This window comes from Triticum dicoccoides, chromosome 4A (assembly GCF_002162155.2).
Source record: "Triticum dicoccoides isolate Atlit2015 ecotype Zavitan chromosome 4A, WEW_v2.0, whole genome shotgun sequence".
NCBI classification, from domain to species: Eukaryota; Viridiplantae; Streptophyta; class Magnoliopsida; order Poales; family Poaceae; genus Triticum; species Triticum dicoccoides.
The window spans coordinates 653,639,813-653,659,072 of record NC_041386.1 but is presented as its reverse complement, the minus strand read 5'-3'; the positions used below and the strand labels follow the sequence as shown (position 1 = coordinate 653,659,072).

Here is a 19,260-nt window from a genome sequence, read left to right as displayed (position 1 = left end):
CGTGCGCGCCGGGGTCGGGGGCGAGGGCCGGGTCGGGGGCGAGCGCCGGGGTCGGGGTCGGGGTCGGGGGCGAGGGCGGGGTTGGGGGCGAGCGCCGGCGCCGGGGTCGGGGGCGAGCGACGGGGGAAGAGAGAGTGGGGATTTGGGGGGAAAAGGCGGGATGAAGCAGGGATAGTGAGAATTTTGGGTTAAGTGGACGTAGCAGCAGCGCGTTTGGCCAAAACGCGCTGCTACTACCTTGAGTAGCTGTAGCGATTTGTATGAAACACGCTACTACTACCTTCAGTAGCTGCAATGGTTTATACGAAAAGTGCTGCTACTACCTTCAGTAGCTGTAGCAGTTTATACGAAACACGCTACTACTACCTTCAGTAGCTGCTACTACTTCCAGTTTTCCTTTTTCTTTTCCTTTATTTTCTCCCACTTTTATTTCCAGAGAGCAGTGAACGAAGGGAGGGCGATATATATTGTATCATCTGACGGTTAAATATGTATGCAAAATAGGAACATATATATTACATCATTGGACCCATGCATGATAATGGCTAAGTGTGTATACAAAATAGGAACATATATATATATATATATATATATATATATATATATATATATATATATATATTACATCATTTGACCGATAACATACGGTTCCTCAGCGCTGACGTTTTCATTTTTGAGTCAGCTTCTTTCCCTTCTTGTTTCTCGAAGAATAATTGAGCCCCTCATTGTGACTTTGCCTTTTCCATGGAGTACGATTTTTCTTAGGTAATGTAGTATTGATTCTTATTTTGACGTATACTTCATCATCATCGTCATCTTCCCTCATTGGGTTGTCATACTGATCATAGTCTTCCTTGTTGGCGACTCCATCCATTCCAATGATGTTCCTTTTGCCTCTCCTCAAGACAACACGACTAGGATTGCATGGGTCGGTTATGAACAAGCATTGTGTCACATGCTTAGCGTGTACCCATGGCTTGTTTTTTTGCGATAGCGCTCACGGTAGCTCTCTTGGCGTCGGGTATACTCATGGTAGTGAAAATCCGGTTTTCTCTTTTGACATTCTTTGCCCATCTGACACGGAACATCGTCATGTTGTGCAGTCCAGAGTAGTCAAGCTCCCAGATCTCCTCGACCCTTCCATAAAATCATTCAGTTGAGTCGTTGTCACTGCCGGTCATGCATTCCATCATCACCCCTGAGTTCTGATCATCACTGTCCATATCTTTGGCCTCCGTGTAGAACATGTATCCATTGATATCATATGCCTGATAGTTACGAGGTTGGGCGAGGGGCCTTGTGCTAAGGCGTATATGAGAAATCCGTCCTTAGAGCCCTCCTCCGGAGGATTAGCAATAATATGATCTTTGAACCAATGCAGGAAAGTGGAGTTGTGCTCTCTAGTAACTTTGGCGTCCGTCCTGCATACCCCCCGGTCACGATACTTCTTTGCGATAATTTCTTTGTGCAGTGCCACGAAAGGATCTACCTCGTCTAGGTGTTGTAGCACTACCAAGTTTGCTCTGTCAAAGTCGCTGTGTCGATCTGAGTATGACACGTGCAGTTCCTTACGACCGTTGCAGTGACCATCTCCTTCGAGACTCCCATCGTGCTTGTTAACGGGCAAACCAACACTAACACCAGGCGGCTGGTCTGCGCCATATAGAAAATTCTCATAGAAAGTGATGCACTCTTGTGCCAAATAGCCCTGGACGATGCTTCCATCCAGACGGGACATGTTACGAACGAATCCTTTGATGATCCCATTGATCCTCTCAAATGGCATCATGTTGTGCAGGAATGACGGCCCCAGGTCTATTATGTCATCCACAATATGGACACACAGATGCACCATCACATTAAAGACCGCGGGTGGGAAGTACATCTCAAGCTCATTCAGTATCACAACGATCTCTTCCTGTAGCCTTTGGAGCTGCTTCACACTGATCGACTTTCGAGAGATGATGTCGAAAAAGTTGCAGAGACCAATAAGCGTGTCACGGACATGCTTGTCCATTATCCCTCTAAGGGCAACAGGTAGTATCTGCGTCATCATCACATGACAGTCATGAGACTTCATCCCGCTAAACCTTTTCTTGTCGTGTCTAGATATCTGCTTATCTTGCCACAGTAACCGAAACTAACTTTGACTCTGGTAAGGCACTTAAAGAAGGCATTGATCTCAGCCTGACTTAAGGTGAAGCAAGAAGGGGGGCAATAATCCTCTTTCTTTATTTTCTTGCCCTTCTTCTCCCATGCCTCTGTCTCCGTCTCTGTCTCGTCTGACATTTTACGGGGCGGCATGTGCAGATCTTCCCTAATTTTCAAATCTTGCAAGTCTTTTCTTGCCTTCGGCCCGTCCTTGGTCTTATCCGGCATGTTCATCAGTGTTGCGAGCAAGCTCTCAAGGACATTCTTACAGATATGCATTTGATCAAGGCAATGAGGTGTATTGAGTTTGTGCCAGTACTCCAAGTCCTAGAACACAGACCTCGTCTTCCATACCTTCAACAGCGGGTCCGGCGCCTTTCTCATCGTCTTTCCCGGCGCGGGGCACTCCTTCCAGTTTTTCAACAGCTCATCAATTTCGGCACCGCTCCGCTTACGTGGAGGTCCTCGATGCTCAGCGTGACCATTGAATAGATCTCCACGGTTTCTCCATGGGTCGTCTTGTTCAAGCCATCTCCGATGCCCCATGTACACGATTTTCCCAGACCCGCCATCTTTCCTTGACGTTAGCTGCTGAGACGTCGTATCATCCATGCACCGCGTGCATCCGCAATATCCATGGCACACCTGGCCTGCCACATATCCGTAACCGAGATAGTCCTGCACTGTCGTGATCAGCGTGGCTCTCATGTTGAAATACTCGCCTTTGCTGGCATCCCATGTCTTGGCCGGTGTTTTCCATAACGTGTCTAACTCCTCTTGAAGTAGCCCCAGATACAAATTAATATTATTTCCTGGTTGTTTCGGCCCTTGAATAAGCATGCTCATGTGAATGTACTTCGATTTCTTGCATAGCCAGTCGGGAGGTTGTACATCCATACAAACACAGGCCATGTGCTATGGTTGGTGTTCTGGTTGCCAAATGGATTCATGCCATCGGTACACGCGCCGAGCACGATGTTCCTTGCATCACATTCAAAATACCGATAGAAGTTGTTCAACGCTCTCCACTGGCTTCCATCCTTCACGTGTCTCAGCTTCAGATCATCTCCATCGTCGGGCTTCTTCCTCTCCGCGTGCCAGCGCATTAGCTTCGCTTCCTTGGGATCTACAAAATATCTCTGGAGACGGGGAGTGATTGGTAAGTACCATACAACTTTCTGGGGACATTTCTTCCCGGCCTTCTTGTATCGAGAAGCATTGCACACCGGACAGCTTGTTTTCTCTGCCTGCTCCTTCCGATAAATTATGCAATCGTTGATGCATGCATGGTATCTAACGTGTGGCAGATCAAGAGGGCACACAATCTTCTTGGCCTCATCAACACTAGTAGGACATAGATTACCCGCGGGAAGAACATCCTTTAGGTACTTGAGATGCTCATCGAGGCTAGTGTCGGTCCATTTGTTTTTAGCCTTAGTCTTCAGGAGTTGGAGCATGAAACTCACGCGGGTCACCTCAGGATTGAAACCATCATACAATGGAGTGTTCGAGTCTACCACCAGTTGCTCCAGCTTAGCCTCCTCTCTAGAAGCAGCTCTCTCAGTACTCGTCTCCTTGCGAAGCGATGCTTGAACATGACGATCCCGCATGATTAAACTTAGTACCGACGAACTCTGCTGTGTGGAGTCCATGTCGTTCTCTCCGCCACCATGTCCGGCCCCTTCTCCTCCTCCATGTCCGGCCCCTTCTCCGCCGCCATGTCCGGCCTCTTCTCCGCCACCATTATCGATCATCTCTTCGTCTTGCCCCGTGTCATCATTGCCTGCCCCGTCGGCATCCTCAACATCATCATCCTCATCTTCAGTTATCCACCGAGTATAGCCATCCATGAAACCAGTCATGAGCAGGTGCGCTTCTACACGACCATCATCATAGGGGTCGAGCCAAACTATTCCTTTGCATTTTCGACACGGACATAAAAACTCTATCCTGTTATTTTCTTTCATGTCCTACACCGCCGACCGCAACCACCTGTCCACCATCGTTCCACTGACCATCGTCAACTCTGCACGGTAAGAATAAACAAATTGATTATAAAAATGCATGCATGCATCAAAGTCATACAAAAATTCGGCATGACCTTCCCTAAAAATAGGACATATATGGATCTAGAGTTTGCCTGGAATTCGCCGAAACGGAAATAAATCGACATTTCGGCAAAACATAGGCAACTCAAAAGCACAACTTGGTGTCAACTCATGCCACACACACAATTTCCACAAACATATCACACACACATAAACATATTTCCATTTTGCAAAAGCATGAAATTTTCATCACCTATCTCGAGATCGAGCACACGGTGGAGATGATGTTGTAGGGAGATCAAAAGTGCACAAAGCTCTTCTTGACAAACATAGATCTATTTAGGGGCAAATAGGTCACTTAACTAAATCCTACATCTACCTAGCTACCTAATTTGGGAGGAGACAACTTCAACTAGTGGAGGGGAAGGAAAAAGAGAAAGGAGATGCATTAATGGAGGTGGTGTAGTTAGGTAGGAGTAATGAAGAGAGAGAAAGGTAGATAGAAGAGAGAGAGTAATGGGGGAGAAGTATTGAGGAAGAAGAAGAATGAGAGTGGGAGCATGTGGGAGGTAGGGGAAAGGGAAGACAGGAAGAGGAGGGGGGATGGTGGGGAAAAGGTGGTGGGTTGGTGCGGATTAGCAGTAGCGCGGGACGTAAAACGTGCTGCTGACAAGAAAGTAGCAGCAGCGCGCTTTCGTCAGAAGCGCTACTGCTAACCGGGACAAAAAGTGTGTCCAATTTGAAAATTAGCAGCAGCGACCTCAGAAAAACCGCGCTACTACTATAGCTTTAGCAGTGGCGCGGCTAGCGATACCGCGCTGCTACTAAATGGAGGTGAGGGGGCACTGTCGGTCAATATTTGTAGCAGTGCGTGTTACACAGAGCGCGCTACTGCTAAACACTTGTCAGTAGCGCGTTTTCCACACCCGCGCTACTGCTAATTAGCAGCAGCACTCCTTTTTGAGCAGCGCTGCTGCTAAGATTCTGTGTATAGGGTTTTCCCTAGTAGTGTAATTTCAAATTTCAAGGATGCAATTGAAACTCCAATGGTGCAATAGGTATGTTTTAAACCTGTTTCTCTAATGTGTTTGCTGTTGTAACTTGCTCTATGTTGATTTCAGTTTCAATTGAATAAATAGTTATGTTCTCATGCCATGCACATTACAAGTGTTGTTATTGCTGTCTAGTTTCCCGCACTTATATTCTGTCTATGCTGCTTTGTCTTAAATAGATATGATTCAAACTGTATCTATCTTGATTTGGCAACATAAACTATAATGATATAGACCATCTAGTGACCATACTACATAGATATATGTTTGTTTCATGCTATTATCATGTCCACCTTACAAATGAACTGGTTTACCAAGATGAGTTTCATATGCTACATTATAAACCTGTGATGTCTTTGTTTGTTTCTCTTTTAGAACGCGGATAAAATATTGGAGAAGAGTACCCCGTTATGCAATGGTAAAGGAAGTAGTGCAGATAAGGTGCAAGATAGTGAGACTTCCCTGTTGGTCTCTGAGAAAGCTGATAAAAACTATACTGAAGACACTAAGATAACCCCAAAGTCCTGTTTTGATGTAGTGTTCGAGTTACTGGCTACTACTGCTCGCACCAGCTCTTCGAACTCATTGCCTGAATCAATTCGGCTTTTTGAGTCTCAACTTCAAGTTGAAAGACATCGATCAGATGTTGTGCGGCTGGAAGCCGAAGGACTGAGGAAGTCCCTGCAGAATTCAGATGCATACTTTCTGGTGCAACAACAAGTGTTGGAGGATTTAAGCGCCAAACAAGAGAAAGTTAATAAACTTGCGAAGCATCTTGCCAGCATTATGGGTACCCAGGATATTGTTTCTTGAGCTCTTCTTAAGTGGTTTTAGTTCTGGACTTGTTTTGCTGCGGTGTTTATATGCTGCATTGTTCCCTATATTTGCACTGGTGGCGAACTTTGATGCCCAGTGGATGTAATATGTGTAATAGCCGTGACAGCCTAGCATAAGTTGCTTGCTTATTTATTTCCTTATTGTCTTCTTTATTTCTTTGCTTGTAGTCAGTGCAGTTTTTTTCCGCGGTTTGCTAGTGGCCGCAATAACCTATTTTTAAAAACTAGGCCACAATAACCATGGGCTACATATTTACTTTAGTTACCATGACCCTCCTACGGGCCGTAGAAACAATGGGCCTTCTACGGGTCATAGAAACAATGGGCCTTATATGGGTCGTATCATCAATGGGCCTTCTACGGGCCGTATCATCAATGGGCCTTCTACGGGCCGTATGATCAGTTGGCCGAACATGGGCCAATAACAGACCGCATTATGGCCGTAAACGGGCTAGAGTTGGAATCGCCCGTTCATGGGCCGACCATAACGGGCCGTAGTTAATCGGCTGTATTTGATGACGCTATGAAAACGGCCCAACGTATTAACAGGCTACAAACGGGCCGACTGTAACCTTGGGCTGAATTTGGCCCACAAGCAGAAAATGACAGTTACAGGGCGTAACTAAACCAATGCTGGAAATGAACCCAACAATAAATGGGCCCTGAGAAGGACGAAAGATAACATGGGCTGGAAATGGCCCAACAGAATAACGGGCTGTTAATGGGTATAAAGTGATACACTGTTCATTACAGGCCATTGTCACCACGGGTCGTTAATGGGTATAAAGTGATACAATCTTCATTACGGGCCATTTTCACCACGGGGTGTTAATGGGCCAAGAGTTACAAAGGGCCTCATATGGGCCGAAAGACGTCATGGGCCATACATGGGCCAGAAGTTAAAACAGGCTAGAATCATATTGGACGGCCCAAATGATGCTACTGGGCCTAATTCGGATAGGTCGTAATGGGCCCTGGGTTAGCGGGCTGTAATTGGGCTATATGCGAATAGGCCATTAACAGGCTTTCCATGGGCCGGCCCGCCGACTTTTGACCAAGTCAAACGGACCGGCCTTTTCATAGGAATGGGCCTCTATTGGGTCGTGCCACGTGTTGACGTATCATAGGCGCCTTCTGTCCAATGAATGGATGACATCTGTCCCAACGGTGAGCCGACACGTGTTTCCTCCAGCCAATGATGATTTTACACATGGAAAATCCCCATTAGTCGGGGTTGTTAACGGGTTATCGGATCCAAAACCGGACCCGATAGCTTAACGGTGTTCTGTTACGGTGGATGCCACGTGTCGGTCACCCATGATGAAAGCACTTCTGTGACGCGCGATTTATCGTCATGGAAGTGGACACTTCCGTGATGATAATTTTGGTAATGTCATGGAACACTTCTACGACAACACAGGTATGACTATCTTGATTCTGTCATAAAATCGTCATGGATGTACATGCATGACAGAAAACGTGACCTACTATGACAAACATGTATCATCACGGAAGTGTATTTTTTTTGTAGTGACGAGTTGCAACAGATCCTAGCAAGATCCAAACAGTAGAGCAATGGCGTACTCCAACTAATGTCAAGGAAGTCAAAGGTTTTCTAGGCTTGAGTGGTTATTATAGGAAGTTTATTCAACATTATGGAGTTATCAGCACGCCCCTGACTGAACTACTTAAAAAGTGAGTCCCATTTGTCTGGACTGAAGTTACAGAAACAACATTTGCAACATTAAAAAGGGCATTGATTGAAGCTCCAGTTCTAGCCCTCCCTCAGTATGATAAACCCTTTGTTATAGAAACTGATGCATGTGACTTGGGTATTGGAGCTGTTCTAATGCAAGAAGGACATCCTTTAGCTTATATTAGTAAGGCTCTGGTCCCAAAGAACAGAGCTCTGTCAGTTTATGAGAAAGAATACCTAGCTATCTTACCAGCTGTAGATCAATGGAGACCTTATTTGTAGTTCAAACAATTCACAATTAGAACTGATCAGGAGAGCCTTGTGCATTTGCAAAATCAAAAACTACACACTGTTTGGCAGCAAAAGGCCTTAACTAAACTCATGGGTTTGAATTACACTATTGTGTATAAAAAGGGAGTGGAAAATTCTGCTGCAGATACCCTTTCTATAAGGCCTCATTCCTTCCAAATATTCCACATCTCCAGATCCTATCATGTGTGGATAGAAGATATTGTAGCTAGCTATTCTGCTGATGACAAAGCAATTGAATTGCTGCAAGAGTTAGCTGTGAATCCATCTTCTAGACCTAATTTCCAACTACTACAGGGATTGCTGAGATACAAAGGCTGCATCTAGGTGGGAAATAATGTGGAGCTGCATGACTAGATTTTCTCTGCCTTACATGATAGCCCTGTTGGTGGTCATTCTGGATTTCCTGTCACTTACCACAGAATCCACTCCTTGTTCAGATGGACTGGTATGAAATTTTTTATTAAGGAGAAGGCACAATCCTATTTAGTTTGTCAACAAGCTAAGCCCGAGTGAGTGAAATACCCTGGGCTGCTATCTCCCTTACCAATTCCAAACAAGGCATGGGAGACTGTTACAATGGATTTCATTACAGGACTACCCCCTTCATATCAGTTTGACTGTATTTTAGTGGTCATAGGTAAGTTTACCAAATATGGCCATTTCATGCCTCTCAAGCACCCCTTTTCTGCATAGAAAGTGGCTGAAATATTCCTTGACAATGTATACAAATTGCATGGGATGCCAGAGTGCATTGTTTCAGACAGAGATCCTGTTTTCACGAGTAATTTTTGGCAAACACTGACTCAAAGGACTGGCACCCAGCTGAATATGAGTTCTGCTTACCATCCTGCTACTGATGGGCAGACTGAGAGAGTTAAGCAACAAATTGAATGTTACCTCAGAAGCTTCATCAGTTCTCACCCCTCTAAGTGGAGTAAGTGGCTATCAATGTGTGAGTTCTGGTACAACACAAATTGGTATTCAGCGGTGGGCAAGTGACCTTTTGAAGTGTTGTATGGTCATTCCCCCAAATATTTTGGTATTTCTGTCAGTGATATAGTAGCTCCTGTGGATATTCAACAGCGGATGCATGATAGAGAAGTGGTGGTGGCGTCTGTCAAGCCGCATTTGCTTCGGGCCCAGCAACGGATGAAAGACATGGCAGACAAGAAAAGAACCGAGAGATCTTTCCAAGTGGGAGAGCAGGTTTTCCTCAAGCTACAGCCTTATGTGCAATCGTTAGTCGTACATAGAGCTAACCACAAATTGGCTTTCAAGTATTATGGCCCCTACACCATTCTGGACAAAATCGGCAAAGCTGCTTACAGGCTGCAGTTACCTCCCGACAGCAGAGTTCACCCTGTTTTCCATGTCTCCCAGTTTTAAAAAGTGGTCCTGCCTAACTGCTCGGTTGCTTGTAAATCGTCGTCATCCTTTGTTTCTCTTCAGGTTCCACAGCGTGTTCTTCAGCAGCAGGTGCGTCAACACGGCAAGCGTACGATCCCTCAGGGATTGATTCAGTGGAGCGGATCATCTCCAAATGAGGCGACCTGGGAAGATCTGGACTCTCTCCGTCAACAATTCCCTCATTCGGCGGCTTGGGGTCAAGCCATTTCTCATCGGAGGGGGGATGTCAGCGGCCCTGCACCTGCTAACTCAGAAGATACTGAAGGAAGCCCTGTAGCTGATCATGATCGTGCCGGCAAGAGCGAAGCGCCAATTCAAAAAGAACCACGACCCAAGTCCAACCGGACCAAAAGACTTCCCAAGTGGCTTCCTATCCCAAACAGGGCCCGCTGAGCGGGTGTACCATTATATAGCTACAGGAGTGGTACGTTTGTCTTCGGCCAGGATTTGGACGGCTCAGGCCGTAGCTTGTAACTGGCCTATCCGAATAGAGGTGTGGGTGGTTGGTTGGAATCCCTCTATCGAAATTCAAATTCCAATTCCTCCTCGCCATGAAATCCCTATATCGAGAGAGTAGCTAGTGAGATCCTCATAGTGCCAGAGACCGCGCGTCCCTAGCAAGTGGCGTGTGGGTGAAGAAGATGTGGACGCTTGATGGGTGTGGGGTGGTCACCCATGCTGAAAAGAGTGATTTTAGAGGGAAGGTATGGCGGGGATGCTTTGGCAGCATCGTCGACGACCGTAGGTTGCGACAACGGGTAGTGATGTTTTTTAGGGATTGTTTGGTTTAAGTCCCGGCCGGCTATCATGCCTGGAAAAAGTGAGTGCCTAGGACAGGCCTAAGAGCAACGATGTAGTATGGCTGGGCAGGCTAGCCTGAGTGAAGAGAGTTTGGTTGATGCCCTAGCCTATAAAAGCATCATAGAATTATTTAAGGAGTCGACAATATGTACAGTTGTGGACACTGCGTTGCTGGCTACTAAACCAGTAAACCACCCATGCTTTAATAGTAACATTCCCTATTACAATGCTTAATAGTAACCTTCCCAAACTCTTTCAAAATACTATGATAATCATCTAAGACAGGAGCTACCACCATAGAATAACCTTCATTGTGCTTCTAAACGTCCACCACCGTGATGTTGTCCAATCTCACCAAGGTGTTATAACTGTTGATGTTTTGCGTTAGCTTTAGCCCCTTGTAGTGAGCAGCAGCCTCAGCTTGAACCACGTTAGCCACATGCTCCAGAGTTGTCGTAGACAGAGTGATAAAACTCCCTCGATGATCGCGAACGACCGCTGCGCAACACCCAGAGTATTCTTCATCCAAGAATGAAGCGTCAACATTAATCACATGTTCTCCCGCTAGAGCAGCCAACCGTTTGTTTAGTTTCGGAGGTGTATGTTATGCTCCAAATCTATACCTACTAATAAAGCATGGTGCGTTTCGTCAATTTTTTCATCCCTTTACCGTCAATTTTTTTTTCCTATCCAAGGTGGTACTAAATTCTTATGTGTTTGTCGGCTAGAAAAAAATTCGTACGTGGGACGCGCACTGTGGGCCAGCGAAGCCAGACCACTTATTTTTCTGCCCACACAGCTAGAAAAATTATATTTTCTGCACTGGGCGACGAATAGTGGGCTGGCCATTTTTCTTTGTTTCTGTGTTTTACTTCTATTTTTATTCTCCTTTCCCTATCTCTTTTTTCACTTTCAAGTTTGTTATTCCTTTAAAAATTCTTATAAAAAGTTCAGAATAAAAAAACAAAATTTGGAAAATGTTCAGCATTCCAAAATTTTGTTTCTATTTATAAAAATATTCGGAACTTGCAAAAGTTTCCCATTTTTTCAATTTATTTTATTGTTTTTCAAAAAAATCTACATTTCTAAAAAGAAAATGGCATTTCAAAAAAAAAGCTCCAAATTCGAAAAATATTCTTATTTGAGTGAAATTTTCGCAATTAAAAACTGTTTGTGTATAAAAGATACACATTTTCTAAAACTCTTATGAGTTTTCAACACATGTTCCTGTTTAAATTTTTTTTAATAAATTCAAATAATGTTCATGTTTTTTAGTAGGAGTTTCGGACAGGACAACCAATAATGGGCTAGCCCATTTTTCATTGTTTCTATGTTTTACTTCTATTTTTATTATCTTTTTTCCTTTCAAGTTTATTTCTCTTTTAGAATTTAATTTCTAAATTAAAAATTCTCAAAAAAACTTTCATAATTAATTATTTTTTGAAAATGTTCAGAATTCCAAAGTTTTGTTGATATTTTGAAAAATATTCGAAACTTGCAAAAAAGTTTTCCATTTTTTCAAAAAAATATTGTTTTTCAAAAATTTTGTGATTTCTAAAATGAAAATGGCATTTCAAAGAATATTCTTGCTTTAGTGAAATTTTCACAATTAAAAATATTGTTCGTGTATAAAAGATACACATTTTCTAAAAATCTTATGAATTTTCAACACATGTTCCCATCTAAAAAAATATTCCCAAATTCAAATAATGTTAATATTTTTATAAAAAAAGTTGGTGTTTTCAGAAAATGTTTGTGAATTTAAAAAGATGTTTCCTTTCATACTTTGTTCATGTTTTTTCAAGAGTGTACATAATTTCAAAAAATTGGTTAGGATTTTAAAAATTGTTCATGTTTTCTAGAATACTCAGAAACTACATAGATTAAAATCCCCTCGATTGAAATGATTGAAAAGAAAAGTAGATTGAATAACTCATGGGCCTCCTCTGACGTAATGACGAAACAAAACTCTTAAATGCCCTCGATCAATGAATGAAAAAATAGCAGATTGATTCGTTCACACGTGGCGAAATCAAGAAGCTAAATATTCCTTTTTTGTGTGCACACAGGGTTTTGGTTGCATATATAATTCTCATTGACTTTAAATGCATACTATTTTATTTACCGTTGCAGCACACGGGCATATGTGCTAGTTCAAGTATAAAGAGGAAAGCTAACTTCTGACGAGCGAGCGGAGCGAGGCCCGTCGCCGTTAGGCTTGGGTCGAACGGATCAGTATTGATCTAGGTCGCCTATGTTATATATACCTCTTGTAAGCCGCCACAGTGATAAGTTGATCAGTTGTAAATCTCCGGCGTTTGTAACCTCCACTGATATAGTGAAGTTTGGCTGGCTGGCGCCCGTGGTTTTTTCTCCTTCGTGTTGGAGGTGTTTTACACATTAAATTTCGTGTCTCCTGCTTATTTTCGTTCATCGTTGTGTTGATTTGCCCGCCGTATCTCTAACAGGAGCATCCGATGCTTTCCCTGCTTCATTGGTGGTTGCGCCTCTTCCCGTTTAACAAATTGCCTTCGTTGTCACCATCAGTACCAGCTCGTAGTGGCCATTAGTTCCGCAAGTTGGACAGGTTACGTATAAGATCGCTGGTGGAGATTGATTCATCACACAAACAGAAATCGATAACACCTGCACCTGACAGACCAATCAGGCTAGCGAACGATTTTTTCTTGCTGATTTCGAGAGCCTCACAACAAACTGCGTTGGTTCGCGCACACTTAAAGAGCACATGAGCTATATCTTCCGCACCAGATTTACAGAGCGTACATTAGGAAACGTTGCATACATGGCGATTAGCAAGGACACTGAAGCACGGATCAAAAGAAGAAAGAACTTTGTAGCCGGAGCTACAAAGGTACTTTGCGGAAATTAACGAGCCGTCCAGTGAGCTAGCTTCTAGGTGTTAGTGGCCGCACGTTATGGCAATTGATGAATCTCTGTACATATATTTACTCACCGGTTTTGGCATGGATCCATACAGGCTGTGTCGCATTGCTCTTGTCATTTCAGTTCCACAAAGGTTGGCAAATCTTATGAAAAATAATCCAAAAATATACATGACTGAAGCACATGCGTCTACATTGTTATGAAATTCCAGTTCAAATTTGATTCAAAAAACGGATGACCAAAAAAGAGTACACCGCGTGGCGATGCTCGTCACCTTTGTATCTTGCCTTGGGTGTGTGTTGTGTGCGGTGGTGGCGTGTGTTTGTATCGGTGTGCTTGTATAGTCGGTGCTTTATATATAAAGCGGGGAGAAAGCCTTTTTCGGTAAAAGAGTACACCGTTAATTGTACATTCCACAGAATTGCCACAAGAATGAACGTTTTTTTTTCATTTCGAGAAAAACAGGCAAAAGGCTGCAAAATTTAAGCAAGTAAAGAACACAAAAACAAAACCCGGCTGGAGCCAACAGACAGGACAACCGACGTAAAAACAATTACTCACGGTCACGAGCCATAACCAAAAGCCAATAAAAACAATTACTCATGGGCCATGACCAAAAGCCGTTCAAAAGAAACAGGCGCTCACTTAATGAAAAGCAGGAACAAAAAATGAAACTTAATGAAATGTAGGAACAAAAATTATCACGCTGTAGTCTGTACTCTGGCTGCCATACGGGCACAAACATGATCAACGCTTTTTCGAAAAGAAAAAAATGTGGTACTGTCAATCGCAGACTTGGACTGAGCTGGGTGCCATTATTGTCCACATGGGTGTAGTTATGGGCTTCAATTCAAACTCTGCAGTGCGCATGCTCAGGCACAGTTCTATATAAACCTCACACATACGACGTTCCATCCATCAGAGCAGATTGTCACATAATCCCTGGCGATTGTCACATAATCCGGATCGAATGATGTTGAGGTGCTTGCTACTCCTGGCTATCTTCTTTTTGACAGGACCAACAACACATGGTGGCGAGTCACGGCCAATGGTGCCAGCAGTCTTTCTGTTTGGTGACTCGCTGGTCGATGTGGGCAACAATGACTACTTCCTCACGGTCGTCAAAGCCAACTTCCCTCCCTACGGCAGGGACTTCAAAAACCAAGTTGCCACAGGGAGGTTTGGAAATGGAAAACTGCTTAGCGATATCATAGGTTAGATTCTATGCAGTATCACACTTTGGTTCTTGTTAGATCCATATCTGCGACTTACAATGCACCATTTTGTGTTTGCAGCTGAAAAGGTGGGGTTTACTGGCTCTCCCCCGCCATATCTCGGCATGCGTGCATCAGGGCAGAACCTAATGACCGGGGCCAACTTCGCATCAGCTGGATCGGGCTATTATGATCCCACGGCACTTGAGTTTGTAAGTATCATCTATCAGTGTCCACTCCATCTTATATTGCCTGAAAAAAGTAGTGGTCAATCAAAAGAATTTAAATCCATACGATGAAAATTACTCCCTCTATCCCAACCGTACAATCTTTGGGCTAATATATCCGGGGTAAATCTAACGCAGAAAGTCATCCCGCTATCCCAACAATTGGAATATTTCAAAGAGTACAAATCTAAGCTAACAGTGGTTGCCGGTAACAGTCAGTCTCATGCAATCATCTCTGGAGCACTCTACATTATCAGTGCTGGTTCAAATGATTTTGGCCCGAACTACTACATCAATCCCTTACTCTTCAAGACATTGACCGTTGACCAATTTGCTGATTTGATAGTCAGCATCTTCAGCAACACCGTCACGGTAAGAAGCATTCTTAGTTGCGATGGTACTAGAGGTTGTCTCCCTTCCTCTATTGCTTGAAGCATCCATGTTATTCTGACAATTTCAATATTTGAACCTTGTACTGATTGTAGCAACTTCATGGCATGGGGGCAAGGCGCATCGGTGTATTTTCCTTGCCACCATTAGGTTGTTTTCCACTCGCGATCACGGTGTTCGGCCATGGGAGGGGCGGGTGTGTCTCCAGGCTCAATCGCGGCTCTCAGATATACAACAAAAAGTTAAACATCGCTGTCAATACACTGTCAAGGCAATACCATGACCTCAAGATTGCTGTTCTTGACATCTACACGCCTCTATATAATATTGCAAACTCTCCTAGATCACAAGGTAGGACAGATGTGCTATGGCCGCTGCAATTTATACTTTACACATTAGCGTTGTACATGTGTGTCGTCTGATCTGAACTTTTTGTTGGTTGGCATTAGGGTTTATCGAGGCAAGGCGGTCATGCTGCGCAACTGGTACAATAGAAACATCAGTGTTTCTATGCAATCCCTTGTCAATTGGGACTTGTCCGAACGCGACATCATACGTATACTGGGACGTCGCCCACCCGTCAGAGAAGACAAACCAACTGATAGTAGACTCATTTCTCGTTGAGCTCGGCAGCCTGGCTGCTTAAATCTAGTAGATGGTGGACGCATGCTTCATTGATTTAGGCGTCAAGGTGATAATGCTGGTTGGTTAGCTCAAAATAAAAATCCGTATGCCTATCTGGTTGTAATTGCTTCTATGTTTTTTGCAAGTTATTGTAGCATGCATGCATGCTTGGGAACCTCATGATTTATTTCTTTACTGTAAGGCCATCATATAATTTATGTGATTGTATGGCGTCCGAACTATGGAAGAGATACCCTTGATGAGTACTTTCTAAATATGCTTGATTTCCATGTACTACCATTCGACTTTGCATATAATTGAATTTAAAGAGAGAAGTTGTACATTCTGGACATACGTTAGTAATTAGCTATAATTAAGGGGATACTTTTGAGAAATCCCCGAGAGTATCAAGGTTAAACCCGAGAAAATGACGAGTACAAAATGCAATCATCAACATCCCCAAGCTTAAATGTTCACAATCCTTAAGCAAACGTCACCCACAAGAAACTAACTGTTGAACCCAGTGGCAGAGTCAAAACTTTTACGAAGCCCGGGCAAGTCAAGCCTAAGGGCATCTTCAACACGGATCACTTATTAGAGATCACCAAATGTTCGCGGACACCTCACATTGAGCAATAAACACGGAGGTGTTAGCTTTCAATTATCTACACTAGTCATCCGCCCGTGCAATAACACGGCCTAGCTATGATAGGGACACATATTTATTAATAAACTTAAACTTAGATGTAAAATGCAAGTATTTAAATTTTAGTTATAATACAACTGGCACTAGTAGAAAAAGGGCCTATTGTCCCGGTTCATAAGGGTCTTTAATCCCGGTTCTGGAACCGGGATTAAAGGGTCGTTACTAAAGCCTCCCCCTTAGTCCCGGTTCTTACACGAACCGGGACTAAAGGCCATTCACGTGGCCGTTGTCTGGAGGTCTACGGTACTAAAGGAAATTTTATGATTTTTTTTATTTTTTTATTTTTTTTTGAATTTTTTATTTTCAAATTTCTAAATTATTTTAACCTCTAATCACCCCCTCATCACTGCTCAATTTAACCTCTAATCTCTAATCACCCCTCATCATTCCAAATCATCTAACTTCCCGGACGGTCACCCATCCTCTCACTACTCTAGCCTGAGCACGCTTAACTTATGGGTTCTATTCTCCCTCGTTTCCAAGTCTGCACTTGTTGTTTTCCTCACAATAGTAAGATGTCGATCCTATTAACCCCCAGGAATTTAGCTTGAGCATCAAGTCACATATTTCACTGTATGAGTTTGAAATTATTGTTCTAAAAAACAATAATTATTTAGTAACACTAATATTTCTTGAATAAGTAGTTTGACCATAGTTTGATCATAGTTTGACCACAGTTTGACCACAGTTTAACCAGATTTGACCAAAATTCAAAAAAACTGAAATAATTATTTAGTAACACTAATATTTCTTGAATAAGTAGTTTGACCATAGTTTGACCACAGTCTGACCATAGTTTGACCAGATTTGACCAAAATTCAAAAAAAAAACTGAAATAATTATTTAGTAATACTAATATTCCTGAATAATTATTTAGTAACACTAATATTTCTTGAATAAGTAGTTCAACCATAGTTTGACCAGATTTAACAAAAATTAAAAAAAATCAAAAAAACTGAAATTTGAGCATAACTTTTTTCCTTTTAGAATTTGAGGATTCTAAAAATTTGCAAACAGGCCATAGGTCGTCAAAATCGGATGCGGATTTTCGTGCTGAACATTTTGATATATTATATGTTTTTTTCTGACATAGTATGCAAAAGTTATAGCCGTTTCACATTTTCCCTACACTTTTTGCAAAACATGTCCGAATTTAAGTTTTTAAATTTTCCTAACTAGTAGATGTAGTAACATAACTACACCTCGAAGGATTTTAATTTTTGAAGTTTTTATCATTTTCTTTTGCCTCTTACAAAACTGAAAAGGCGATCCGGGGGGGTAGAGTTTGAAAATGGGACCTTTAGTACTGGTTCGTGCCACGAACCGGTACTAATGCCTCAAACCCCATTAGTACCGGTTCGTGGCACCAACTGGGACTAAAGGTCCCATTTGAACCAGGACTAATGCCTTTGCCGCATGAACCGGGACCAATGCTCACATTAGTCCCGGTTCATGACTGAACCGGGACTAATGGACTTATCTGTCCCGAACGAAAACCCTGTTTTCTACTAGTGTGGACATATGCCAAGTTATTAAAAAATGATAACAAATAATAAACACATGGATTATAAAATTCATTATAGGGAAGAGTGCATTTGCTTTCCAACTTATGTTGCGCAAACTGCCATCACTAGTCTCAATGAAGTCTTCATGCTATAGGGGCAAGATGCACCTCTTTGTGAATTTTACACCCCCTACTAAGCGATGGACATAGTATGGCTTAATTTGATCGATATGGAATATACACATCTTCCCGACTTTCGATCCACACTGTAGCATATATAGAACAACTCAACAAAATTTGAAGCATGAGAGGCATATGCCGCATGGTAAGTTTCATGTTTCCAAAGGTGATGTCTATATCTGTTATTTGCATATACTAAATTATTAGAAGGGGCATAGGCTATTTTAAGAGATCATTCTTGCCAATATTGTTCAGGTCGATATGTGTTCCATTTACTTGGTGTATACATGTACCACAACTATAATGCTACTCGCACCATGTACGTAATATATTTTTCTTTAAGTGGTGCGGTCACAAAATAATGCTATTTAAAATAATCAAGAATCTTTCGTGCCAACTGATATTTATTAAGATGATTATAAATATAATATCTATTGCATGAGAATTTATGCATACTTTGTTGCCACAATTAGGCGATTTGATATATCAAATTATATGACAATTGTAGTGTTGATGTATCAAGGAGCCATTAGGGCAAGAATTTTGCATGTTCGTCAACGACTTACTATGAGTCTTCTTTTTTACTAAGGTTTTTTTTTTTCAATAAGGCGTCTCAGTTTTCTTTGTTGAGGCCTGAGGACGGCTTACTTATACGCGTCGTTTTACTTTGTCGAACCGGACAGGCAAGTGGATTTTATTTCCATGTGATTTGAGATGTACGATCTTCTTTTAGCTTCGGGCATGAAGATTATTTTGTTTTTGTTTTTGAGGGAGGGCATGAAGATTTTTTATTTGTATATGTGTGTCCTTTTTCTTGCAAGGAGAAGGCACGCGCTTTTATCCTGAAACATGGACGTGGGTGCTAAGGACTCTTTATTTTTGGACGTGTGAGTTTAATCTTCTATTTTACATACGTGATGTGAACTATCCCCTTTCTTTTTGAGAAAGAGAACTATCTTTCTACGTGACTCTTTTATGTGCGTGAGTGCAACCTTTACGTACGTGCTGATTCTTTTCTTTATGTACGTACCTGGTTGCTGTACTTTTTCTGACATACTTCTTTAGCTTGGGGCATACATGTATTTTTTTTTGCAAGGATAAGGCATGCACTTTTACCGGGGAACATGGGCGTGAGGGTTGAGGACTCTTTTTATATTTTGACATGAGATTTTAATATTTTATTGTTCGTACGTGGTCAGAACTACTTT

At 42.5% G+C, this 19,260-nt stretch overlaps 1 protein-coding gene across 1 annotated transcript; it reads left to right on the top strand.

The window, feature by feature from the left end:
• The first annotated feature begins 14,133 nt into the window (after positions 1-14,133).
• LOC119289592 (GDSL esterase/lipase APG-like) lies at positions 14,134-15,925 on the top strand. The gene is made up of 5 exons (XM_037568889.1): positions 14,134-14,421; positions 14,503-14,633; positions 14,787-15,020; positions 15,134-15,389; positions 15,488-15,925. Exons 1-5 carry the CDS (start codon positions 14,178-14,180, stop codon positions 15,682-15,684), a joined length of 1,062 nt encoding a protein of 353 aa, XP_037424786.1. The 5' UTR covers positions 14,134-14,177; the 3' UTR covers positions 15,685-15,925.
• Positions 15,926-19,260: the final 3,335 nt, after the last annotated feature.

Coding starts and splice junctions, on each gene's coding strand:
- LOC119289592 (XM_037568889.1), top strand. CDS start 14,178: ATGATGTTGAGGTGCTTGCTACTCCTGGCTATCTTCTTTTTGACAGGA. Junction 14,422..14,502: donor ACTGCTTAGCGATATCATAG/GTTAGATTCTAT, acceptor TTGTGTTTGCAG/CTGAAAAGGTGGGGTTTACT. Junction 15,021..15,133: donor TCTTCAGCAACACCGTCACG/GTAAGAAGCATT, acceptor TACTGATTGTAG/CAACTTCATGGCATGGGGGC.